The sequence below is a fragment of the Podarcis gaigeae genome, assembly GCF_964106915.1.
Source record: "Podarcis gaigeae genome assembly, chromosome: 8".
NCBI classification, from domain to species: Eukaryota; Metazoa; Chordata; class Lepidosauria; order Squamata; family Lacertidae; genus Podarcis; species Podarcis gaigeae.
In genome coordinates, this window is record NC_139684.1 from 52,198,985 (window position 1) to 52,210,761 (window position 11,777).

The 11,777-nt window shown below is 49.3% G+C and overlaps 1 protein-coding gene across 2 annotated transcripts in view; it reads right to left on the reverse strand.

Annotated features, from left to right (window-relative positions):
• The window catches only part of FHOD1 (formin homology 2 domain containing 1), a 32,903-nt gene extending 21,393 nt beyond the window's left edge, over positions 1–11,510 (reverse strand). Inside the window, exons 1-3 of one of the 2 annotated variants that reach the window (XM_083754646.1) lie at positions 11,248–11,510; positions 2,380–2,486; positions 1,932–1,996 (exon numbers count right to left, since the gene is read on the reverse strand). In XM_083754646.1, coding sequence (XP_083610772.1) covers positions 1,932–1,996; positions 2,380–2,486; positions 11,248–11,448 — 373 coding nt within the window. In that variant the 5' untranslated portion in view covers positions 11,449–11,510. The remainder of the gene's footprint in view (positions 1–1,931; positions 1,997–2,379; positions 2,487–11,247) is intronic. The other variant, XM_083754647.1, reaches the window with a different exon arrangement.
• Between the last annotated feature and the right edge of the window lie 267 nt (positions 11,511–11,777).

Below are 11,777 nucleotides of genomic sequence, written 5' to 3' on the forward strand. Positions count from 1 at the left end.
GCAGCTTTCTGACCCTATGTAGAGAGACCCTCTAACAGAGAAAGCAAGCAAGGTTTGGATAACAAAGAGGCAAGTGACCCCACAGAAACAGTACATAGAAATATCTGTGGAGGAGCATTCAGATAATGGAGTGCATTGGTCCACCACAACAGCAAGCACATTCCCCCCTCGGACACTAGCCTGCCAGGAACAACAAGGTCAAAGAGCAGCCTGTGAACTTTGGCTCCACTTCAGGATTGCGTTTGCCAAACCTTTCCCAGAATGTTTCATGAGTGAAGCAAGAACCCAAGTAGGGTTGTGACTGTAGAACTTTAATTTGCAAAACTATGACAGGAAAAGCAACAGAAAGCCATGTGTTTTTTTATTATTCCTGCCGGGCCAAGGACTTTTCTCTTTTCTCACACTCCATTATTTGCCTGACTTCCAAGCTACATTCCATGGTTGTGGCCCCTTCAAATGACGCTCTTTAAGGGTACATATTTCCCAAGAGGCAGCAACAGAGCCCTGGGAACACAAAGAGCAAGGCTGTTTACTAAGCCGAGCCCTTGTTGCCTTCATGGTCTATTCAGTGTAGATTCAGCATCTTCTGCTAACTCCTTACAACCACCATTATCATCCGTGTGTGTTGGGACTGCAACCATCCTAGTCAGAAAATACTAAGTAGCTACTGCTCTAACAATTGCCAGGTTCCTAGAATCCCTTGCTATATGAAAGATTAAGCAGGAAGGAACCCTCTCCACTGACTTAGTTAAGCATCACCACTCAAACCCCTTCCTCCTCTTCTGATGCTTGACTTCTTCTGGCCACACTGGGATAATGAGAAAAGCCACAGGGAAGAAGCCGGTGCTTCAGCACTTCCTCCCTCGCTGTGGCCACCCAACTGCACCTCCCAGATAAACCTCTGGCTCTCCAGGGCTCTGCTCCCACATGCCCTTGGGGCAGTCCTGCTGTCCAGTACATGGAGTCTATTTTGAGTGCAGAGGGAGAGGCCCAGCAACCGCCCACACAGGCTCCGGAAATACTTGCAACATTTATCAGCTCTGACAAGACTGGATGCAAACCAAGGGAAGCCCGGGAGTGCATGTGCTGAATCATAAGGAAACAGCAGCCAGGACTGAAGCAACAGCAGAGTAGCATGCAGAACAATTGCAGGCAGGAGGCAGAGGGAAGAGGCAGCTGTCTGCTGGCTCAGCTGAGAAGCAAAGCTTCCCTCCCCCTCCGTATGAGTTGTGAACTGTTGATTCCTTCAGTTGGACAAAGGTACCTTAAGGCTGCTAAGTAGGAATGGGGAATCTTTGGCCCTCTGGACAATGCTGAACAACAACTGCCATCACCCTGACCCATGGGAGATAAAAGGCCACAGGCTCTAACTGTGCTGCAAAGCAAGGTGTCCCAAGAGCCCTATTTCAGGCTTGCAAACTGGCACTGGTAATCTGGGTAAAACCTCAGTTTGGAAGAGTTTATTGGTTGTTACACACTCAAATTAAAATAGGAAGAGATAATAAGCTTGACTTGTCTATCTTTTGTACCCTAGAGGGATTAGAAATAATTGGGCAGACTTGGCGGTTCCAGCACTTTTAGCTTTGCTTACTAAGTAAAAATAAAAGCAAACCTACTGGATTGGATCACTCTTGAGGGCAGCAGAAAGTTTTCCAAGGCAAGTTACCCTAATTTGCACAGGAAAAAATTCCAGATAACCCACATCAAGGTATTTTCTCCCCCACATAGCACTAGAAGAAGCCAAGTTCAGAGTTAGGCAGTGGCGGCGGCGGCGGCGGCAGCAACAGCAGCAGCAGCAGCAGCAGCAGCAGCTGACCCTGTGTTAGCCCTCCCGTGGTCGTGCCTTGGAAGGCCAATCCCAACAACTGCTTTCAGAATCCGTGGCCAGCAAGAGCTAAAGAGCTCCAAGCAATAACAGAGTTGAGACTCACCAAGGATGGCCTGGACTCGGACAGAGAGCTGTGTGCGGAGAAGCAGGATGGGCCGTCTCCCTTTGCTGCAACGACAGGAAAGGAAACAGGACCTAGATCAGCACAGGCTCCCTGAGCCCCAGCCTGCTTCCCAAGAACACTTGCCAGCCAGCCACTGGGAACCTCCTCCCCCTCCTCTTCAACACATTTGCTCACCAAACAGGTGAAGAGAGAAGATGCCACTGGCTCAGCAGGGAAGCAAGAGGAATTTGGGGCACTGACCACCTAACCATGCCAACTTCACAAGTGTGGACATCTACTAAGAACCATATTTCGGGATCTGCTTGACAAGATTGCCTCAGGTGTTAGGGTTAAATGGCAACCTGTGAAGCCAGAAACCTATGGAAAGTGCTGCCCAATACAGGTTGGGAAAGAGTAAATATACCCTGCAGCAGAGAGATATTTTCACCTGATTTCTTCATAGAACCCTTCCAGCTCATCTTTCTGCTCCAGCAGGGAAAGCTCCAGGTCCAGGTAGTGCCCAGAAGGCAAGACCTGCAAGGTGCAGTCCTCCAGCTGCAAAACACAAGCACATCCAATATTAGAGAGGGAGTCTGCCTGCCTGCTCACTTAGGGAATCAACAGGGCAGCAAAGAATGCAAAACGAAAGTGAGGAAACAGTCCTGAGTAGCCAAAGCCAGGTGAGCAGTGGGCAGGTGAGCCAAGCAGGCTGACTAGCACAGGGAACAGGCCCATCCCTACAGGCACCCTGTGCCCCTTCCCCAAGCCCTTTACGTTTAACAGAAGGACTAATTCAGACTCCCCCCTGCGACTCAAAAGACACAAGGAAGTGATAGTCAACTTCCCATGATTTGTGGGTGATTAGCACAGAACCCTCCCTGGCTCCAGACATACCCTCAAGTACAAATACTTGCTACCAGAAAAGGTGGCATGCAAGGTTAAGCTGATCAGAAACCCACCCACAGCTTCCTCTTCCACCCTTGTGCTACCTTTCCCTCTGCTCTGAATGCAGGTGAATCGTCACAGGTACAGCTACGGTGGTGGGCTGGATGCCGACCAGGGGCCACTCTGTTCTAAAGCATGCAGAACCAAAGCCATTATGAAATAAAGCCCTAGTCTCTACATCAGTGGTGTAGTCCCCAGGAAGGAGGATCCCAGGAAGGAACCCAAAGCAGATCCTCCTGGCTCTGCCCTCCGGCTCAGTGCTACAGCCTCTAGCAGCTTGCTTTCCTCAGTGGACGAGCAACAGGAGCCATGGGGTGAGCAAAGAACTCAGGAAGGGTGAGCTGCAACTCAGAATTCTTGAAATGTGAAGACCACTCAGTGGATAAAAACCCCAGCAGAAGATGGAGGCAATGTCTGAAAATGACCAGCAAAAGAGGGAACTGCCCAAAGAATGACTGCAGAAAGGAGTTGGGTGTCTCTAATCCACTTTCTGTTTACTGGTTTTACTGCTTAAGTGGATTTTAATTGTGTTGTAAGTCACACGGAGAATCCTCTGGCTTGAGGAACTGAGTAGCATATGTTGAAACTGCATAAAAGATTCCATTTCCAGTGGTAGCTTTGTGTCAATCTACAGGCAGCATGCCTGTACACTACTAGGATTTCTCATTTCCAGAAACTCTTTGCGGTCAATGTGATGAGGTTAGAGGAGATGCCAAGGTGGTTTGGCCCCCTGCCTGCACCAACTGAATGGACAGCCCAGGTGTTCAGAAAGAGGGACAGGAAAGAAAAGTGGCGTGGTAGGGGCTATTTCTGCTTTAGAATTAGCAGAGGAAGCTTGCAGGAAAGACACAGAGATCAGCCTGAAGAGCAGAGCAAAGCAGGATTGTGAGGATGGTTCTTGGGAGAAATAGCTTCCCCAGGTGACCCAAGTATGCCAGATATGCTGGAAAAACGGGAAGTGAGGTGTCAGGCTTGGGAAGGGGAAAATGTTGCTAGCCCAATACTGCAGAGACAGGCAGGCTGCACCAAAAGCCAAGGGCTGTGGGGTTTCTCCCCTCCTCCCAACAGTTTGCCTTCACTCCCAAAGGCAGACTCCTCCACTGTCTCCAGAGACAGACAGATGCTAACAAGAAAGCCCAGAGAGATGCAACCAACTTCATCTCAGAGACAGGGAAGATTGAGATCTGCCACCACACCCCTCCCTCCCTTTGCAAGTCTTGCAGCTGACTCACCCCATGCTGAGTCAGACCTCATCACCACAACGGGAAGCTCCCAGCTATTCCCAAAAGCCATCACAAGGGAAATGCCTGATCTGAGGGGAATATTGCCTTTAAGCAAAAACAAAAAACGAAAACAAACTAGCGATACAGCTCTGTTTCCAAATAGTAGGCTTTGCATCAATCAGAACAGGGATAGGAAGCCCCACATCCAACACTCTGAAGGGCTGGCAAACTAGCCAAACTTGGATCGACACATTCATGCAAGGAGAGCTGTGCAATCCAGAGAGGGATTAGGCTGCCCCTCTCACCTGCTGCTCAGCCAGGACAGGCAGGGAGATGCTCCTCTCCCAGTGGAAGGCACAGCAGGTACTGATGCAGGAAACAGCTCCTCTTGGGAAAAGGGCTGTGATGCAAATCCCCTCCTCACCATCAACTCTTTGGTTGCTCTCCAAGGGCAGGCAATGTAGAGTTAACAAGCCTTGTGAAGAAGAAAGGCTGGCCAAGTCCCAGGCCTGCTGCTGCCCCTCCCTCCTGTGATGAGCTTTGGCAGGAATCCTGCTCAACCTCAAAGAGGGCACAGTATTCTCAGTTCCAAGACTGATTCAGGCCATTCCAGTCCTGCCTGTCCACATTCTGGACAGCTCCAGTGAAGGACAATGGGCCTGGGAAGGCAGAAAGGCATGTTGCAGGGCTATTCAAAAAGGCAGCGGGCTGGCCTGTATCCAAACATGACCCCTTCACTCAAGGATCAGTGCCACAAGTGTCCCTATGCAACATCTACATGAAACTACTGGGGGGGGAGTGACCCAGAGGCTTGGACTGAAGTGGCATCAATATGCGGATGACCACCCATACCTGCACACACCTGGCTGCGCTTGGGTGTCAGCAACAGAGGCCCTTCTTTGCCCACCCCAAGGAAAGGTGGAATTGGCAGGGATGTGGCAGTGGCTGCTCTCCAGTGAGATTCATGGCCAACTGGGCTCCATCAAACAGCGGCACTGCGGGCTTTCTAATGAGATCTTAAAACTTCATTATTCTTTCAGGATCTTTCTTGAAGGAAGGCTAAGTGGAGAGGACTTTTCAACTGTTGAGCTTGGCTGTGTTTTAGTGGACGTGGGATAGCAGCATGTTTTATTAATGGTTGTCTCCATGAGCTTTACCTATTGTACTGATTTTCTGTCTTTTGCTGGAACGTTCTATATGTTGTTATATGTTTAACTTGTATCTCATGATCAATTTTCTCAAAGAAGGATATAAATCTATTTTTAACATGAGCACATGGCGTGTGCTGCCAGCCTCCCCTAAAGCAGAAGGACCACCTCTTTTGCCCAGGAAGTTGCCAGGCCATGAGCTAGCATGAGAAGCTTTCATCTTTGGGCTCAGTGGTAGGGTATCTGCTTTGCATACAAAAGATCCTGAGTTGCATCTCCAAGGAGAGTAGGAAAGATTCCCTGCCTGAATGCGTAAGAACTGCTTAAAGTTAGTGTAGAGTCCATTGTTAGAGACTCAGATATATAATCTAAGTGCCAAGTGGCACCTGAAACCTAGGTTGCAGTCACCACAATGGAATGACTAGGGGCTTTTTTGCAGTGAGGTATTATTATTATTAATTTCATTTCTATACTGCTTTATACTTTAAAGAAAAAAATCTCAGAGTAGTTTACATCACATTAAAACATCAAATAAAATCAATTCAAGCTTCAAGGAAAATATTTCAGTTCCTCCTCCTCTGGCATTTTTGCATTCCTCGGTCGCCAACCTGGCATCTAGAGATCTCCATGTGGTTGCAATTGGAGCCATGCCAGTTGCAAAATGTGGCTGGCTAATTTCTAACACTGGGTAGACCAGTGGTTCCCAATTGGTGGTCTTTGGACTTCAGGGGGTCCATTCACATAACAAAAACTTCTATACAGATATCAACATTTTCAAAAGTAGGGGGTTCATAGCTTGGCTTCTGAAAAACAGAGGGTCTGCAGTACTTAACTGGAACCACTGGTGTGTACAATACTGAGACAGATGGACCCCCAATGGTCTGCTTCAGGATCAGACAGCTTCTTGCAGTCACCATTTAAAAACTGCTGTAAGATCCATTCCTCCATAGGCTATAGGAGGCAAGAGAGAAATTAATCCCTGATGGGGATCCTGGCTACTGAGAGGTTCCCACTTCGGAATTAGAAGATGTCTAGTGGAGAATTTGGGATTCTACTCATCGCAGGAGGAGGAGAAGACCAGAAGTAAAAAGTTCCTAGCTCTCGTATTTGTCCAGCAACGTAGCCATCATCTGAGAAAGGATCACAAGCGGGACCTGTCCAGGCTGTCAGAGCTTCCAGAACTCATAACATCTCTTCTCATGGCTACTGTCCCCCAAAACCGAGCCTCACATCAGAGAAGTCAGTCTAGATGCCCACCTTTCTTATCCCATTCCTTCCCCCTGCACCTTCCACTCTGCACCATGTGACCAGATTGTTTAGGCTCAAATTCTGCAGAAACGAAGGAGACAAATGTACCAGGACCACACTATTTACTTTGCACTCGTGCCCGAAAGAGAACAGCCCCTGATGATTAATGAGGGGTGTCACAAGCAGAGCCAACCTTTCATGCCAACAGTGCTCAGAAAACAAGGAACATAATGACGAACAGGCACCCACGACTGCTCTGGCAGGCAAGCTGATCAACTCTCCCTTTGGCCTGGAAACTGAGGCTAAGCCCTGCTTCTCATCAAAACACAGGACTCTGTCACTGTGTGCTGAAGCTTGCTCTCTCCGTTTTCCGAAAGGGTCAGCCTGCACTTCTTTTTGAAGTGTGGCAGCCGTGGGCCTCACCCAAGCCTTGAAAGTCAGAGGCTGTGGTTAGGAGGGGATGCTCAGCAACAAGCACTAGTCACAGAGCCTAGTCATAGAATCATAAGTTGGAAGGGACCCTAAGGGTCATCTAGTCCAACCCAGGGTCATCTAGTCCAACCCAGGAATCTCAACTAAAGCATCAATGACAGATGGGCATCCAACCTCTGCTTTAAAAGCTTCAGTGAAGGAGAGTCTAGTGTAGTACTGCTCAGAAGTGCCACTTGCTCAGCTCTAGAACTCCTCCAGTTTTTCTGCTCCTGCAAGACATATGGATTTCTCCCTTGGCTGCTCTGCTTTCCAGCCCCTCAGAGTTCTGAGCCTCACCTGGGATATGCAAGACAGGCAGGAGATCAAGGCTATTGTCAACATGGCAACTTTCAGAATCTTCCAAAATAGAGTTCCTGGGGGTGGGGTGAATTTATCTGCTCAAGTTTGCTGACGTAGCACAAATCTTATAGCAGCCTCCCACAAGCTGGTGCCCACCTATAACTCCCATCAGCCCCAAACATCTGGAGATCAAGAGGTTGGGGAAGGTTGGCTCATCATTACCTGTGGCAGGCAATGGTAGTGGGGGAGAACTGAAAGCAAGATGGCCAAAAAACAAGCCCTCTTGTCAAAAGCAGTACACAAAGTTGGGAGTCAGGAATAGCCCTCCCAAGACAGAGGACAAGAAGTTCTTGATGGCCCTGAGTATACTTGGGAGAACGTTTATTTTTAATATTCCCAGATGAAATAGCTGAAACAAACTCCAGAGGAAAATCTGACTGTCACTGGACTAATTTTGGACACAGAAGCTGGTCTTTGCTGTGCATGATTATCCCATCTGCTCAGCATACAGGAGAGAAGTTTCCAGCAACACCATTGCTTTTCTGCTACTAAAACCAGCACTCAGTCCACCCTCAAGGGGCAGCACCTTTGCTGCTTCATCAGGAATGCCCTCAAAATGAGGCCCCTTTACATCAGCCCAACATCTCCAATAAGACTACGCCCCTACTAGGGCACACGTGACAGGCTCTGCAAATGCTTTTAGGATTAAATGTGGACAGACAAGACTCATTCCAGGAGTCAGAGTGTGGGTCATCTTCAGAAAGCATGTTTTGTACTCCAAAGGTCAGTCTGGAACAAGAGTTTCAGGAACTGATTTCCCTTGTAAGAACTAAACAAAAAAGTGAATTATGTGAGGATATGACTAACGCTACTCACTAGTTAAAGTGATTTTCACACTCTAAAAGTAGGTGGGGGGTGGAGAGCAACCTCTTAGCCTGAGACTGGTACCTTTAATTCAGGCATGTTCCACCAGGTCTTTCAATGAGCTCTTGCACTTCCCACTACTCACCCATCTACCATGAAGCAAACTGATCTTTTGAGACATACCCAGCATCCTTTTCAGTCTCTCAGCCCACACCTCTCATGTCTACCCAACACTCTGCAGCCCACACCAATCACCTTTGTCACTACCTTTCTCAAGGAAACAGAGGGAGGATTTCTGTAAAGTTGGAAAGAAGAAAACAAGATGGCTCAGCTACAGAGTGAATACAGGGAACAGAGAGGGCATTCAAACCAAGGCCTGCAAGCCTGTTCAACAGTGTACATGGGGGGGGGGGGAGATTAACCAAGCTTTCCAGGCCCCCATTCGCAAACCACAGACTCTGCCATTGGCACCAAGCACACACTGCCCACCTGTTCCATTGCCTACAATAGGAAGCTTCCTTCCAAGCCCAATTTCAGCAGGGAGAGCACCAGAGACTCTGCAGGCACATGTATTGCCTGATACATGGTAACATCATCAACAAATACAGTAAGAAAAGGAGAGCTAAAGAGGAAATATGAAAAGTTCAGTCTGGGAGGCAGTGGCGCTTGAGACAACGAAGGATCTGAACAGAAATATCAGCTGGGTGATGCAGAAATGGGAGTAAAAGGGAGAGAGAAAGCTAAGCTTCAGCCTCTCTGTACAGGTGGCCCTGAAAGCCATGGGAAAGTGGTCATTCAGTGTGTGGAGAAAAGAGCAGAAAACAACAAGAGATCCCCAGGCAGGCCCCTCAACAAAGAGAGAGAAAACAAAGGAAGATACTCCACCTAGGTAAATACTGAAAGAACACTTAGACAGGCAAAAAACCAGATGAAAACAGAATCAAAGACTGACTGACAGGCATAAAGTAGGGTGTGTTTGTGACCTGTGGCCCTCCAGATGCTGCTGTTGTACTTCAACTTCCAGCAGGCAATGATCAGGGATGATGGGAGCTGTGACACTCCATTCGCATAAAGGGAGTCAAGCAGGAGAGAGTGACCCCCCTGTAGCAAAGGCACCAAACAAGGACCAAATAGTGACTTTTGTAGTGAGAGATCAACAGATTTTTGCAAGAGCAGTTCCAGTTTTCGAAGCCAGAGGAGGAAGGCAAGAGCTGAATTGGAAGATGGATAGCAGGAGTAAGGAGAACACTTCATAAGTTTGTAGGTGAAGAGTGGAAGGGGAAATAAGGCACTCCTGAGAAAACCTCTTCTGAAGCAAGTATTTTGCATTGGGAGGAAATCCTCCATTTGCATCAACATCATCTTCACAGTAGGTATTTCCCCCAAAACTATAGCAGGAGAGAAAGGGGTTACATTCCTCCATCAAGGCCGTAGCAGCAATCCCAATTGATGAATCCCCAGTTGATGCTCTTTGCCTTCTTTAGGGCGGTGGCAGCGGCAGAGGGGTGGGGAGTCTGTGTTAAATGCAAAGAGGCACTGAGGGTTAAGTCTCACTTAGCCCTCAATTCCTGCAATATCTGCAATAACTAGACTATAATAAGAGCTGTTGTTTGTGCACACAGCCTGGCTCTAGAGCACATGTTTAAAACCCAAGCACACTTAGTTGGAACGGCTTTGCCTGTTTGTTCCCAACCCCCTTTAGTCGCCAACAAAAAAATACCCCATGACTATTGACATGAGATATTCAGCTGCTTCATGCCAAAAATAAAGCAGCAAATGAAACAACAAATCAAGACCAACATCTAATTGTAGGGAGTTCAGCTTATTTAGAGGCCAGAAGATGAAACGCAACCCAAACACACATCCTCCACCTCTGCTGGCCCAGGCTACAAGACACAACACAGGGACTATACCACTGAGGCAGCCAATAGCTGTTGCTAGGATACCTCTGCAAGGCTGACCAAACAGCATGACTGAACACCAATCTATGGTGATCAAAATATCTGCTCTGGCCTAAATATATGGTTTGAGTCATACTGGCACAGCAAACGCTACAGGTCCATCAATATCTTGTCAGTGCATACATTCTCAGCTATGATGTCAAGATATAAACTGGACAATATTCATTTATTGTGTTTTGAGCGCTTATCTATTTCATGCCTGTGGCTGCCAAAAATTTATATATCATTTTAACTCTGTCACTGCTTTTTGTCTCTTGTTATCTCTGGACTGCAGAAAAATGTCATGTTAGACTGAGAATTGCGCAATGCAGGTAAAACGTACCTGGACTGCATTCTAATACACCACAAGACCATCTCAAGTTAGGCAAGCGGACCTTCTATAGCCATAATTTTGCACACAAAAATTCTAAGCTGGGAACCACCCAACTTTTTAGAAGAAATTTATCCATGTTGTATTGCCAGGCAAAGCAGATGGGGACTCTGTCCAGAAATGCATCATCACTGATTTGTATGCTGCCTTCTTATAGTAAGACCATGTGCAAGGCTGGCGGTTTTAAAAGGAATAAGAAATTTACAGAGCAGAAACCAAAAACCTAAAGGCAAGAGAGGAAGGCAGAAGAAGGCAAACCCACCCCCCATAAGTGAATGCTGAGGTTTGGGCACCCTAACCTTACTGTGGGGGGCTCCCCTTGGGAAGCTGTGCCAGCCCAATCCCCCTTGAGCATGCCAAGAGTGCAAAAAAGGAGAAAAAGCAAGGCCTCCCTTGGTGGCTCTTCTCTCCTCCAGGGAGATACCTTCAGATGCTACTTCCCAGACGCTGGATCACCCCTCTCTCCTACCCCCACCCCAGCATCCTGCCCTGATAGGAACCAAGCACATGACCATCGTGGGGCTCCAGGAAGCGGCAACCTCCCCAGCTGCGGACAGCGCTGTCCTCCCCCCGCACCAACAGCCGCCGGGACTAGTAGCCACGGGCGGCGGCGCCACCCAGCCCCATCCAGGGAGCAGCTGGCCCCGTGAACTTCTGAGGGGAGCACAGCCAGAGGCTTCTACCGCCTCCTGCCCCGTTGCACCTTACAAAGGCGACGGCTGCGGTTTCGCCTTCCGGCGCTCTGCACGCGCTCAGAGGCCGCGCACATATCTCTCTCTCTCTCACCGGGAGCGGGGCGTCGAGAAGGCGGTGGAAAGCGGGCAGCTGGGCGGCGAGCGGCAGCGCCTCGGCGACGGGCTGGGCGGGCGGGCGGCGCGGCTCCGGGAAGGCGGCGCACGAGAAGGGGTCCCCGTCCTCCAGGTACTGCAGCCGGCACAGCACCGAGCCCGGAGGCGGCGAAGAGGAAGGAGCGGGAGGCTCGCCCATGGCCGCAGCACCCAGGCTAGCCTCGCCTCAGTCCCGGCGAGAGAGTCTGAGGCGAATTGCGGGAGGGGAGAGGGGCGGAGTCGAGACACAGCAGAGGGAGGAGCTACTAGCCCCGCCCACCAGCCGCTGCCGGCCTCTACTGGCCACACACAATACACCAACACACACCGGGAGAGGCCTCTGCAGGCCACTCCTGCTGACCACTGAGAGCCGGAAGTCTATCTGCGCCCACAGAGCCCCAAGCTCTTTGGGCCTAAGGAGGGGGGCGTGACGATGCCTGATTGGTCGCCTCTGGCCTGGTGGGCGGAGCCATTCGGTGCCTGCTCCAC